The sequence below is a fragment of the Garra rufa genome, chromosome 16, assembly GCF_049309525.1.
Source record: "Garra rufa chromosome 16, GarRuf1.0, whole genome shotgun sequence".
Lineage (NCBI taxonomy): Eukaryota > Metazoa > Chordata > Actinopteri > Cypriniformes > Cyprinidae > Garra > Garra rufa.
This window is the reverse complement of record NC_133376.1, coordinates 26578431-26593955: the sequence shown is the minus strand read 5'-3', so window position 1 is coordinate 26593955 and position 15525 is coordinate 26578431. Positions and strand designations below refer to the sequence as shown.

The window sequence follows — 15525 nt, the reverse complement described above, 5'->3', positions numbered from 1 at the left end:
CATTAATGTATGGTTTGTTACACTGTAAAAAAAAAAAAAAAAAATTTGTTGAATCAACTTAAAATAATTTGTTACCTGGCTGCCTTATCATTTTAAGTTCAGTCAATTCAAAATAGGTTAGCCAACTTAAAATGTTAAGTTGTGCTAAGTGACAACTTAGATATTTGAATTAAGTCTACTTAAAACTTTAAGGCACCAGGGTATCAAATTATTTTGTTTGCTCAACAATTTTTTTTTTTTTTTTTTTTTTTTTTTTTTTACAGTGTAGGATAGGACGATATTTGGCTGAGATACTATTTTAAAAATCTGGAATCTGAGGGTGCAAAAAATATTTAAATATTGAGAAAATCGCCTTTAAAGTTGTCGTAATGAAGTTCTTAGCCATGCATATTACTAATCCAAAATTACGTTTTGATATATATTGTGGTAGGAAATTTACAAAATATCTTCATGAAACATGATCTTTACCTAATATCCTAATCATTTTTGGCACAAAAAAAAAATCAATCATTTTGACCCATACAGTGTTTTTGGGCTATTGCTACAAATAAACCTGTGCTATCTAAGGCTGGTTTTGTGGTCCAGGGTCACATTTAGGTTAAATATGTCAAATCATACGCAAAATGTCAATATACAGTATTCTAACATCTAAAATTTTTCTAACATTTAAAACTATTTCATTACTTTTGCCTTAGAAGTCTGATTATATTTGAATTTTGTCTATTTGAGTTTAAATGTCTATGTAGAATAATTACAGATATAAAATAATGTTTAATTCTTTAGTGTTATGTCCAAACCACCTTACTAATCTTAAAATGAAGGTGCAGAAGCTGTCCTAATAGTTAGCTAGTGTGAAGTTTTCAGGGCATAAAGTAGTAAGTCAAGAGGCAGGTGAGATAAAACTCAATAAAGTCATTATTCTATTTTGAACTACATCCCTAATTAAAACGACCAAATTACCCTTCTACTCATTCTCAGGTGACATTAAATTAAGGGTGTATTGCAGTAAAAGTTAATACTCTTCTTAAAAAAGAGATTTTAATGCTCTAATGCCTGCATTAAAATGATTTAATGAATAATTCAGTTTCTGGGCTGATCTAGCTATGAGAATGCATTACAATTGACCCATAGCCTCTATACTGTATTTTCTGTTTGTACAAATACAATTAACACTTCTATTGATTTGCAATGGCATCTGCTTTTTATTAAAGCACGGCTAGGGAAAACATGTCAATTGGATTTAGTAAAACATTTAAAGTAAAATAGTTTGTGATTGCACTCTGAGGGCCCTCTGAGATAAAATGTCAAGGCTGTTATTTTCTTTCCATTACATGTGACAGACCACCTTTTCAAAGCTACATGATGGTGAAAAAGAGTTGCCATCCAGATTGCTGCAATCCACTTTCATACAATAGCAAAGACTTGGGAAGCAAGAGAAAACCATTTTGCATTATGGCTGCCTAGATAATTTCTGAGATCTGCTTTTTCTGCTGCTCTGAATGGCATTAATATTTAATCACATTATGAATTGGGAAAAGGAATACAATTACCAAAGTAAATACACCTGTCCCACCATGCAAGAAATTGCAAAAATCCCACAGCGCACAGCTTTCTTCCCTCAAGGTAAAGAGCGGGAGACGATTGCGCTAACTTCAAGATTTGCAACACTGTAATCCTTGACTCTATTTATTCGTTTTCCAGCATGCCGGTTCAAAGGTTCTCCGCTGAGACCGAATCAGTGTTATCCCTCAAATATTTATTGACTCACTTTGCTTGCTCTAAGAAATCTAATACAATTAGCAGACCTTGGGGCCAGACTGTACCTGTACTCGTCTCCTAGACTTACGTTTCTTCTCAAGAAATATAATGGACAGATATGATTCATAGAGCTCTCTTAATAACATCATTGTGCTTTAATGCCAATTAGACTTTAATGGCAATTATTTCAATTAAAAAAGACCCTGTCTCCATCTGACTGCCTTTATTTATTGGGTTAGTGAAAGATGCTTGTTAATCTTGCTTTGTCGTTTCTTTTATCCGAAGTAAAATTGTAATATTCAACCTTGTGTGTGCTAAAATGGCCAACCGAAAAGAACGTTTATCATTTTCTATCACTGCTCATAAGATTCATGCTTATTTTCCTCTCCTGCATACAGTAGCGAAATGTATTCTGCGGTTAATAGGTTCACTTTTGTTGGCCAGAGATGAGCTTCTCATCCCCCTTTCCTTGCCCTTCATCACACGACCAGGTGACTCCAGCCAAGTCCTTTAGAAACAGCAGGCTCTCGTAGTGGTCTCCATTGGCAGCGTGTGTGGGTGTCTTTTGTGAATCTTTGACAGAAGCAGCCTTGGCAATAGAAAAAAGAAGATGAGAAGAGGAGGCTCTTGTGCTACATGGAGTTGAGTAGGAGAGCAAAGCTTCATCATGAGCAAATGAAGCTCCCTTTACAATCAGACATGGAAAATGGTGTTAACAATTAACAGTTTTGCTTTTTTCATGAAATTAACAGAGGAACTTAAGTTAGCATTCTCTGCTACTTTCGTGAGAAGCATAATAATCTCTGGCATCGACAAACATGCATTTGCAGATGGCAAGTCACTAATGATTTCTCAGAAACAGCGTGGTCTGTGTTCCCATTAATTAACAACACAAGCTTGCGGTTCACATAACAACAGTGGAAATAGTGATGAAAAGGTTGATAAATCTGAAAAATATCATTAATGTGCATCAAGGTGAAAACCTTGGTGAAAAGAAAGTGTTAAGTTCACAGTTATGCCTTATTTGTCTGATTGGAATTGAGAAATATAAGTTAATCACACTTTTTCTTTGTATAGGCAGAAATAATTGGTACGTCACCCATCCTTGATTTCATCTTTTCTACTGGCTGTGTGTTTCACATTGTTTTCTTTGGCCTTCCAATGTCATTCCAGTTCTCCGAAGTGTTGTTTATGTTTTATTTTTATGGCTCAGAAAGCCTTCCTCTGCTGTTTTGAAATGCTGCTGGGTTGGAATGGCTCTCAATGGAAGCCCAAGTCGTCTGTTGAAACAGATTTACAGATGAGTTGAGTGAAATGAAAATGCCAGTGCGAATGTAAAGATTTAGTTAAGCTGGTTGCAAAAACCTGGCTACCAAATATTAGCCTGAAACACTAGTTTCTTATCATTTCATTGATTGAGCACCATACAGAGTCATGGACCACGTGAGCTTTCGCATTCATCTTTGTGAGATGGCCTTGTAAAATATTCAAGTAAAAGAAATATTAAGTACTCATCACGTCTGATTTTTCAAGTCAGGGTCAAATTTCTCCAAACTACTTGGGTCAAACTTGAAATAATATAAGGTATGAGAGCGCCTCAAATCTCAGCTCACATCTTGAGATCAGCTGCCTTTGCTGTAAGAGAAGTGTTACAACAGAAGCTATAGGTTATAAATATCACAGCTTTTATCCATTATCCAGAGTGCAGACCTCAGAGACAAAACATATTTCACACTGATTTTGTTAGTCAACACTCATATTGTGAGAAACTTAATGCTTTTGATACTTGTGCTTGCATTTGATGAGCACACTCTTGTAGAATTAATTATTAAATACGGTTTCAAAATCAAAATGTGGGCTTGCAAAGTCCAAAGTTGCTTGCTATGAAGCAAAGAAAAGCAGCCGAGTGTTGTTTTTGTAAACCTGAAACCCTCATAGACATTTCCAGATGGGATTGGTTTTCGTACTAATAATTGCCAAGTACAGTTGAAGTCAAAAGTTTACATAATCCTTCCAGAATCTTCAAAATGTTAATTATTTTACCAAAATAAGAGAGATTATATAGAAGGCATGTTATTTTTCTATTTAGTCCTGACCTGAATAAGATATTTTAACATAAAAGATGTTTACATATAGTCCACAAGACAAAATAATAGTTGAATTTATAAAAATGACCCTGTTCAAAAGTTTACATACACTTGATTCTAAATACTGTGTTGTTACCTGATTGATTCACAGCTGTTTTGTTTTGTTTAGTGATAGTTGTTCACGAGTCCCTTGTTTGTCCTGAACAGTTAAACTGCCTGATGAAGATATAAATGTTTTTCTTATTTTGCCTAAATATCATATTTTTTTCATATTTAGTGCAACCCTTCAGAAGCTACAGAAGATACTTACATGTTTTCCAGAAGACAAAATAAGTGAATTTACCTTGTGGAAAGGGTTAAAATATACAAAAATGCTAAAAAAAAAAAATAATAATAATAATAATAATAATTTGTGGGATCTAAAGGATTTTTCTAAAGAACAGCGGGCAGTTTAACTGTTCAAACAAACAAGGGACTCATGAACAACTATCACTAAACAAAAAACAGCCGTGGATCATTCATAAGAACACAGTATTAAGAATCAAATGTATGTAAACTTTTGAACAAGGTAATTTTTTTTTATGAATTCAACTATTATTTTCTTTTGTGGACTATGTGTAAATGTATTTTATGTGAAAATAACCTGCATTTTGTATGATCCCTCTTATTTTGGTAAAATAATTAACATTTTGCAGATTCTGCAAAGTGTATGTAAACTTTTGCCCAAACTGTATGTATACAGTAATGTTAGGCTGTAAATCAGAGGTTCTCAACTCTGGCCCTCGAGGTCCACTTTCCTGCAGAGTTTACCTCTAACCTTGATCAAACTCACCTGCCTGTAACTTTCTTGTAATGATGAAGCGCTTGATTAGCTTGTTCAGGTGTGTTTGATTAGGGTTGGAGCTAAACTCTGCAGGAAAATGGACCTCGAGGGCCAGAGTTGAGAACTCCTGCTGTAAATGATTGAATGTTGGGGCACCATGAAATAAGAAATATTGAAATAATCTGAGCATCTATAACCTCCATTCACAGATGAATGTCAGGACATCTGCTTCGTGTACGAAAAAGAACCACAGTAGTTAAAGTTATTCCATCCCATCTGAAGGAGGAACCCACCCCCTTGATCAGGTTCCCAAAATACCAGTGGAAAGAAAGTTCCCAGTGAGAGGGACTTCTGGTTGGAAGAAGGTTTCCAGAGAAGATTATCTTTGCTCCAGCTGCAGCTATGGAGAGTAACCCTCATTTCAACAGTCAACAAGTGCTTTGCAAAGATGTGAGTAATTCTAGCTTTTTATGTGATACAAAATTAGAAGGAAGCGGGGGGGAAAGTTTCAAAATCTAAATAGGAAATGCTTCATAAGAAAATCAGTATTTAGATGGAAGGATGATTCTCAATGCAATGTATAAATATAAAATTACTCAATTATATTTTCTTTTTTTTCGGTAAAGAGGATTTGATAAGTGGAAGATCTCAGATTGATTTTTTAATTTGTGTTAAATTGCTCTTTTCAAAGGTTGTGATATGTGAATGTCAGGTGGGGTAAAATGTTAATTATTTCTGACTGCAAGGCTTTTTGAGTGTTTAGTTTTCTTGCACTCGGTGCCTTTTCTCCAGCTGAGCGTCGTGCTGCACGGCTGTATGGCTAGACGTTTACTACTGTGCAAATTATTCCACATGATTTACAATTAAGTAATCAAGATCATTTTCTCAGCATTGTATACACAATCATGTGTCTGCTCCACTGAAAATCAAGTGGGTGGAATTCTTTTCAAAAATAATGTAACAACAGAGAATTATTAGTATACCCTTTCAGTCTAGCATAGAGCCGGTGATGATAAATATAGATTTGAGCAATTGTACAACAGTGTGCAATTTCTTTTAAGAAGAAAGATCTCCATGGCCATCAATGATATGAAATAACAGACATTACAGGGGGATTCTTCCCGTTTTATCCGTTCAGATGAAAATTGTCTTAGGACGACTGTCTACAGCATCAGTTTTTCTTCCTTTTCTCTTATTCTCTCTCTCCCTCCACCTTTCTTTCAACTTTTTTCCCTTTCTCTCTCATCTCTCCTTCCTCGCACCCTCCCTCCAGCTCTCTCTCTTTCTCCTCTTCGCCCTTCGTCACTCTCTCTCATCAGCAGGGGGCCCTCGGCTCCCTTCATCACTGTAGACTCAGACTCAATCCCGCTACAGCAGAATTGCCTCGCTGATTCTTAACCTTAAACCGGTTTAATACTGTTTTGCTGGCAGCCGTCGCTATATTTTCAGAGCCATTTGTATTCCGAGCAGATGGAACGTTGTCCTCCAGTCAAGTTTCCACTGCTTATGCAACCTCTGGATTTCAGCTCCATCTCTATTCGCATTTTTGCTTTATGCAAAGGGAAATTCTTCTTTAGAGGAATTTCAGGCTTCTCTAATTGTTTGTCCTCCTGTTTCCAGTCAGGCGTAGCGAGAGGGTTTATGCCTTGATGTTTTTAACAGGGCGCTCATGACAAACTGTCTTATTCAGTGCATTTATATCTGTGCATACTTTTCAAGAATATCTATCTATGTAAATATATATCCTCAATGACATGATCTGATTCCTGTGTCTTAAAGTGTGAGATAAAGTACAATCGCAGGAGTCACCACCAAGGGCGGTATTAGGGGTGGGCTTTTGGGACTGAATGTTTTTTATCACCTTGTCACAATTTTTGTCACAAAATTATTCAGAGCTGCAGGCTGCTCTATAAATCAGATATAGTCTCGCAAGCCGCATTTTGACTATTTTGCATAAAGTCGCATTTTGTTATTTATTCTGTCACAAAGTGAAAGAAATGATGGCGCTGATTTCCATTCTACAGACCGCACCAAAATAATCAGAAAAAAACTGTGTTGACTTTGGTCCAGCCAAATATCTTGGCAAAGTAGAAAATATCTCAGAGACATAACTTTGAAAACAGAGCTGAACATACAGTGCTTAAGGATATTTTGGCAAATTTGATTTTACTCAAAACTACAAAAGTCTAGCCAATTTTATTAAAACATAATACTAATAATACACACAAACTATTTTTCATTTCAGAAGTGCTAATAATTATAGCCTGCTAACTTGCAGACTCAAAAATGCTAATGTGCTTCGAACTATAAAAAGCCTAAAGGACGAAAACTTTTTTAACTCACATTTTGAGACACCCATTATGCCCCTTTTACAATATGAAGTACAAGTCTCAGGTGTCCACAGAATGTGTCTGTGAAGAAATACTCCACAGATCACTTATTATATCAATTTTAAAAATACGTATTTTGAGTGAAAGCAAAAACATGCTGTTTTTGCGCATGGCTCTTTAAATGCAAATGAGCTACTGCTTGCCACCTCCTTTTCAGAAAAGAGCTGTGCCTTTATAGCTTGTATCTCGGATACTCTTCTAAAAAAAAACATCTTGGTTTTGATTATCATTTCTATTGCACTGAAATCATGCATTTTAAACCATATGTGACCATGGACCACAAAACCAGTCAGAAGGTAAAATTTTACAAAACTGAGATTTATACATCATATGAAAGCTCAATAAATAAGCTTTCTATTGATGCATGGTTTGTTAGGATAGAACAATATTTGACCGAGATACATCTATTTGAAAATCAGGAATCTGAGGGTGCAAAAAAATCAAAATACTGAGAAAATCACCTTTAAAGTTGTCCAAATTAGGTTCTTAACAATGCATTTTACAAATCAAAAATTACATTTTGATATATTTACAGTAGGAATTTTACAAAAAATCATCATGGAACATGATCTTTACTTAATTTCCTAATGATTTTTGGCATAAAAGAAAAATCAATCATTTTGACCCATGCAATGTATTTTTGGCTATTGCTACAAATATACCCCAGCGACTTAAGACTGGTTTTGTGGTCCAGGGTCACATATTAGTTTAAACTTCTTTTCTGAGTGCAAACATTCGAAGCATGTGCACAGAAAGCGGCTGTCACACGGCATGTGAGTACTAAACTAAGTTCTTTTTCATGTCTTATTGCACTTAAACTGTCAAATACACAAGTTTATGTGTTTAAAAAACACACAGGAGTTACAAAAACAGTCTGTGTCTGTGAAGGTAAACAGCTGGGAAAGAAATCGCATCTTAATATTAGATCTGTGTGGCAGCAGCGTAATATACAGTAAATAAATCAATAAATCCACTGCTCACTTGTCTCCTCTGAGGCTGGGACTCTGAATAGTGTTCTGTGCTTGTCTGTGCACCAACAACAGAACAGTAAGCTTGCTTTTCTTGAACTTTCACCATGGCGTTAGAACTGGAACACAAAACAGAATAGTGGCGTAGTGGGTAGAAATGTCCAGATTAAGGGGCGGTAATATTAAAATAAGATCCCCTGTCTACATCACGGAGGAGCGAAATCTGACACGCTAGTTTTTTCACATGCTTGCAGAAAAAGGCTTACCAAAACAAAGTTACTGGGTTGTCCTTTCACATTTTCTGGGTTGGTAGATGCACTGGGGATCTGATAACAGCACTTTCATGACTTTTATGATATGTAACCTATAAGGTACAATATAGACAGTGTTAAGCCTCTGAACTTCCAGAGGTTAGTGGGACCTTCTTGGTTTTCTTTTTAAAGATTTATTTCATTTAAATGACACCTCACACCAATATGTCAACCTTAATATTTTTATAACGTGCATTATTCAGTATTCCATCAAAGCATGAAACCATACGCATTCATAGAGGCCTGGGCTATAAGCTCTAAATAAGCACTGCCCCCCGGTCACCACTGCTATTTCTGTTCTTTAAGCTTCTGTTTCGGCAAGAGACGTTGGCTAATTGAAGCTTGTTCCTCCATATTTCATAATTCTGATTGGCCATGTCCTGAGAGATAGCGGAGCACACCACTGTGAATAGTAAGCTTTTAGACTCTCCCTCCTGGAACCCAGCCGGAACAAAAGCCTCTCTTTATTAATTTGCGGCCATAAGCTCCGGGAATTTAATCGAACAGACGAACTTTTAATTTGGGACAATTTTAATAAATGTGACCTTTTGTTCTGATCTCGGAAGAATTCCAATTGCCTATGTGATTATTTCTTTCTTCGTTGAGCATTGTGGTGCATACGGTATGTTCAATGTGTGAAACCTTTACATGAACACCTTGCAGAATGTTAATTATTTTACCAAAATAAGAGGGATCATACAAAATGCATGTTATTTTTAATTTAGTACTGACCTGAATAAGATATTTCACATGAAAGTCCACAAGAGAAAATAATAGTTGAATTTATAAAAATGACCCCATTCGAAAGTTTACATACACTTGATTCTTAATACTGTGTTGTCTCCTGAATGATCCACAGCTGTATTTTTTTATTAGTTTAGTGATAGTTGTTGAGTCATTTGTTTGTCCTGAACAGTTGAACTGCCTGCTGTTCTTCAGAAAAATCTGCATTTTTGTGTATTTGAACCCTTTCCAACAAGACTGTATGATTTTGAGATCCGTCTTTTTGAATTTGAAGATCAGTGTAAATTTGACTTATTTTGTCTTCTGGGAAACATGTAAGTGTCTTCTGTAGTTTCTGAAGGGCAGTACTAAATTTAAAAAAATGATATTTAGGAAAAATAAGAGAAACATACACATCTTCATTGTGTTTAAAAGTTTACACCCCTGGCTCTTAATGCATTGTGCTTCCTTCTAAAGCATCAGAGTGCGTTTGATCCTTCTGTAATAGTTGCATTTGAGTTCCTCAGTTGTCCTCAGTGTGACAAGATCGATCTCAAAATCATACAGTCATTGTTGGAATAGCTCCAAGCACACAAATATGCTGAAAAACCAAAGAATTTGTGGGACCTGGACATTTTTTTGCTGAAGAACAGCAGGAAGTTTAACTGTTCACCACAAACAAGGGATTCGTGAACAACTATTACTAAACAAGAAAACACAGCTGTGGATCATTCAGGTAACAACACAGTATTAAGAAACAGTTGTATGTAAACTTTTGAACAGGGTCATTTTTATAAATTCATCTATTTTCTCTTGTGGATTATATGGAAATATCTTTTATGTGAAATATCTTATTTAGGTCAGTACTAAATAAAAAAATAACATGAATTTCGTATGATCCCTCTTATCTTGGTAAAATAATTAACATTTTGAAGATTCTGCGATTTGAAGATTCTGTATATACACATGCACAATAATGTAATTGTTTTTTATAGGTTGAGCTGGGGAAAGAGAAGGAAAGAAAGGCCAGGTACCGTGCTTACCAGTGTGCCGCCATCATTCTGAGTGTGGTATTCCTGGTATTGGCCCTCTGTATCTTCAGTCTGAGATATATATGGAGCCCAAGCCCTGGGAAGGTAAGAGAAATCCAAATCTATTGTGGAGACCAAGAGATATTATTGAGCATGGTGCATGGCTGTGGATTAATTAGGAAATGATTAGAATAACAATCGTGGAATGAAAATGAAAGACACAGAAACATCTGCACACACTGTTTAGTATTCTTGGAACTGACTGAATCCAATCTTGATTTCCTTGGCATAAACAATAACATCACAGTGAGTTGGAGAAAACGGCAAAATGAATAGATAAATACATAGTACATTTTTCATAATAAGATGCTACAATAACCGGAACTGCAAAACATAGATATTATTCATTACAGTCTCGCAGTTCTTGTTTATACCCCAAAATGGACAGATTGTAAGTAATTGCCAATAGCTGGGTGTCAACAGACACGCAAACCTTATGTTTCGTTATACTGCGTTACGCATAAATTCTTCCCGAGGATGTAACTCGTTTAACAGCCAATTCTTTTAACGCGTTTGCTGAAGCTCCGGTCTAATTTCTGCATCAGATATTTCACGCTCCTGCTTGAGGAGTCATCACTTTGAGCTGCAGAAGCAGTGAAGATTCTCACAGGGCATGTAATGGGCTTAATGACACTGGAAGTCTGGGCTGTGGAGATCGAAAGTGAGCGCTCACACTCTCGAACTGCTGCGGTCGGCTAACTTAAGGCCTGTGTAGTCGCTGATATCCAGCAACGAGTAGTATAATGGTGCTTTAAAACACAATGATAGGCCCAACTGTTAGGGGGTCTCTTCTCAACAGCAGTCAGGGGGAAATATTAGGCAAGCAGTGTGTGTGTGTGTGTGTGTGTGTGTGTGTGTGTGTGTGTGTGTGTGTGTGTGTGTCACAGTATGCCTCAAGTGCTGACATCAACAACGAAACCTGAATGTGCAACTATTGCAGCTCCGGGCATCACAATTCTGTAGCTTAAATATGAATATTTCAAACCAACACTGCATATTTCATAAGCCCCGCCTCCCCTTATTTAGGCTTGATGAAATATGAAATGTTTCTCGGTTTTCTTATTTTGCTAGGTAAGACATCATCAATTATTCCCATGCTCTTAAAAGGTACAGCTCCTGACAAACTAATTAGAAGTCAATACATCAATAGAGCAGGAGATTGTCTTTGCCAATCCCTCCATGTGGCAGCAGGGAGAGGCAAAGCGGTCTCCTGTGTCTAGCTTTGCATAAACTGCTGTGGAAAGGTAATTTGCTCACCATATTGTATTTCAATATGACATAGTAAACGCTTGGGAACTACTTTTAATTACTTACAAACATATGTTGTTACAGAAGCCCAGGGAAGATAAAGAGTTAGCCATCATTCTCTACGCCACTATGTGTTTAAGATAGGCGTGTGTGCATCTAACTGTGTGACTGAGTGTTGTCCAATGCTGCCATCATGTTTACCATGTCCTAATTATTGTTCTACTGGTTCCTGTGGGATTAGACGCCTGTCATATCACCGAATTTAAAGCGAATGCCTTTAAAATGAGATGCATAGTAGCACTGCTGCACTTTATCCCAAAACATCTGCTGTGCTAAGCTGATGTCATCTATTTTTCTGACCTTTCTGAATGCCCGTTGTCTCTTAAGGAACCGTGGCTGACAGACACACGTGCAGCACCCGAGCCGTGTTCTTTCAGGCTACCTTATCAGGCCCGAACCACCGGTGTCTGTCATATTGACCGCGGTGTCGGCGAACACCTCGAATAGATCACACGAGCGGCGACGGAGAGGTGCTGTGAAATTGCTTTCGCCGCACACGTCTGTCAGGCTCACGAGACGCCCCCCATTATTCAAGCTGAAATTACTTCGCTCACCTTGTTGCTATGTTGTGTTTGCAAGGCAGCCTCGCAAAATGTGCCCCCAACCGGCTCTTAAGGACTTCTGTGTCCTGATGTGTATCTTAATGAACACAGTTGCACCTGCTCTCCAGTAATAGTGGCAGGTGCTGGGCAAGGAACGGCCCCCCCGAGCAGGTTTGTTTACTGGCCGTGTCCAGCAACCCAGCTCTTTTTGGGGCTGTCATGTCGGCCTCCTTGCAGGAAAGATGGATAGACTCCAGGAAGGCGTGATGGCGGCGCTGTTTGCTTTCTGAAGGCGCTCCTAAAATAGGCCAAATCTTTTCTCTCTACGTGTTGAAAAACCTTAGGTCTTCAGATCTTGTGGGAAAATAATTACAGTAATGAAGCAGACCGGCCAATCCGAGCAGCTGCCTTTGGAAGCCCCTCCAGACGGGTGGTGCTTTCGGATCTGCAATCTTCTTTTATTTCACTCATCAGACTCATTTATTCACTTATGAGCTCGTGTTTTTACCGGGCTGATGCAATAGTCTCTGACCTCCACCTGGCTGAAACAAACTGTTCCCTTGTAAAGCAGAGGCAGGGGAACATGACACATCCCCTCTACCCAGTCAGAGGCTCTCAGGTGGATTGTGAACGTCTGTAGAAGTGTTTTATGTTTTCAGGCACTCCCCAGGATTCCTGTTAAGTATTATGAACAGAAAAATGAGAGCCTGTGCAAAGGTAATAAGTCTGTAGCCATTTTGTGATGGTTTCTGATGTGTTATATCAGGAACAATGACTTTAGAGAAATACACAATTCAAATTCAATTGAATTGTAATCCAATTAGCATAACTATTAATTCATGAACAAAAAGCCATGTAATTATTTGTGTCAACAGCTTCACTTTAAACAACAAACATGGTTGTGTGCCATTCACAATAGAATTGAGGATACAGAAATGTAATTTGAATTTGAATATAAGGAAGTACTAAGTTTTTAAGAAATTGGGATTTCAACCTGAATAGCAATGTTAGTTTGACAAAGCCTTCAGTTTGAAGGTTTAAAAGCCTGTCAGAGAGAGAATTGATTTCCTATAATGCCTTACTTGAATTACAATTCAGTAAATTACTTATCTTGTTACATCAAATTCACCTTCAAAATTTAAGTAAAATATTTCAATAATTACTTGTGGTAATGTTACTCATTTTCTCACATTAATTGCATATAAATGAATAGGCATTTTCTCGTATTTGTGACCCTGGACCACAAAACCAGTCTTAAAGAAGAACTCCGGTGTGATTTTGACCTAAAGTGTATTGAATCATGATACCGAGTGTGAACGTACCTTGCATATCTCATCTCGGTTTGTGTCCAGCAGTCCGAAATCTGGGGTCAGTTAGCCGATGCTCACAACAGGTTGTCAATGAGAGTCAACAGGGCATCAGAATAGCCATGTAAATAAATCACTGTTTTACGCCATTTACGAGGCACAAAGTAGCTCCACACTTCATTGGTAGACTTCCAAGGGCCCTGACATTTAAAACGAGACATTGAGAACTCAGAAAAAGCACTGGTAGTTTATTTACAAGAAGATTTATACAGACAGTACCTGGAAAAGAAAATCCGGTCGCCGCCATCCTGAACTTAGTCACGATAAGTCGAGTGTCGAGCACCAAGGAATTTATCGGGTTATCAACGTATCAGGTTGTAGTTTCCTTCGTGCTCGACACTCGACTTATCGTGACTACATTTAAGATGGCGGCGACCGGTCTGTTCCTGGTGGAAAATGTCTGTATAAATCTATTTGTAAATAAACTACCGGTGCTTTTTCTGAGTTCTCAATGTCTCGTTTTAAATGTCAGGGCCCTTGGAAGTCTACCAATGAAGTGTGGAGCTACTTTGTGCCTCGTAAATGGCGTAAAACAGTGATTTTTTTAAATGGCTAATCCTGATGCCCTGTTGACTCTCATTGACAACCTGTTGTGAGCATCGGCTAACTGACCCCAGATTTCGGACAGCAGGACACAAACCGAGATGAGATATGCAAGGTACGTTCACACTCGGTATCATGATTCAATACACTTTAGGTCAATATCACACCGGAGTTCTCCTTTAAGTAGCACGGGTGCATATTTTTCTTTTAGCCGAACAGTCATTAGTATATGAAGTAAAGATCATGTTCCATAAAGACATTTTGTGAATTTCATTTCATAAATATGTGACCCTGGACCAAAAAAACAAGTCATAATGAGATTCACATTATCTGAAAGCTTTCAAATAAGCTTTCCATTGATGTATGGTTTGTTAGGATAGGACAGTATTTGGCAGAGATACAATTATTTGAAAATCTGGAATCTGAGGGTGCAAAAAAATCGAAATACTGATAAATTCGTCTTTAAAGTTGTCTAAATGAAGTTCTTAGCCAAGAACTATTTAAAAATTAAGCTTTTATATATTTACAGTAGAAAACAAAATATCTTCGTGGAACAAGATCTTAATATCCCAATGATTTTTGGCATAAAAGAAAAATCAATAATTTTGACCCATACAATGCATTTTTTTATTTGTGCTACTTAAGACTGGTTTTGCGGTCCAGGGTTACATATATCAAAACTTCATTTTTGATTAGAACTTCATTTAAACAAGTTTAAAGGCAATTTTCTCAATATTTAGATTTTTTTGCACCCTCAGATTCCAGATTTTCAAATATTGTCCTATTCTAACAATCATCAATGAAAAGCTTTTTTATTTAGCTTTCAGATGATACATAAAAATTGACCCTTATGACTGGTTTTGTGGACACATTTATTATGATTCACATCTATTTCACATGCCAAATTAGAGAAAAGGAACAAGAAGGAGGGAAAAAAATGATTGCATGATGTCACCGGTCATTCGTTGCTTTGGCAACAGCTGGACTGAAATCTATACATAGATAACCAAGCGCTCCGTAACAAAGTCATATTACCATCAGTAGATTTTGGGGAAATTTCAAATAGTACATTAGATAGACAAATACAGATTTACAATGATGCTCTTGGTTTGTGCAAGCAATACGCATAAAATATTCCTCACTTGGTTACGAAGGTGCTGCCCACTTCCCTTACCCTCCATTGGCTTTTCCGCTTTCCCATCAAGACGTCGTCCCCTAAAAAATCAGAGAACAGAACAGAGATCAGTTCTCTTTCTCTTGCACAATTTAGATTCTACACAGGGTGCCAAGAACTAGTCCTGCCACACAGCTCTCTCACATAAGAGTAGATTTCATCAGATTAACTTTTTTGAAACCGTTCTTAACACCACCCAGATCCACGGAATGTGCCTCATTATTTCAAATGGATTAAGGGTTAAATCTGTCAGCCAGATATGGAGTTAAATTCACAGTCATTGAGATGTGAACAGTAGCCGAGGTGGATTTCCCATTTTGACATGAGATCACTTTCAGAATTTTATCTATATAGCAAGCCTAAAAATGGACTCACCCATCAATGGAATGACATTACTGGACTGAACCGGTTGTTGTTTTGTCGCTTCAATGTGGCACTTA

The 15525-nt window shown here is 37.3% G+C and overlaps 1 protein-coding gene across 1 annotated transcript in view; it reads left to right on the top strand.

The window, feature by feature from the left end:
• Positions 1 to 4989: 4989 nt before the first annotated feature.
• tnmd (tenomodulin) overlaps positions 4990 to 15525 on the top strand; it is a 43783-nt gene continuing 33247 nt past the window's right edge. Inside the window, exons 1-2 of the mRNA XM_073820689.1 lie at positions 4990 to 5118; positions 10056 to 10196. Coding sequence (XP_073676790.1) covers positions 5071 to 5118; positions 10056 to 10196 — 189 coding nt within the window. The 5' untranslated portion in view covers positions 4990 to 5070. The remainder of the gene's footprint in view (positions 5119 to 10055; positions 10197 to 15525) is intronic.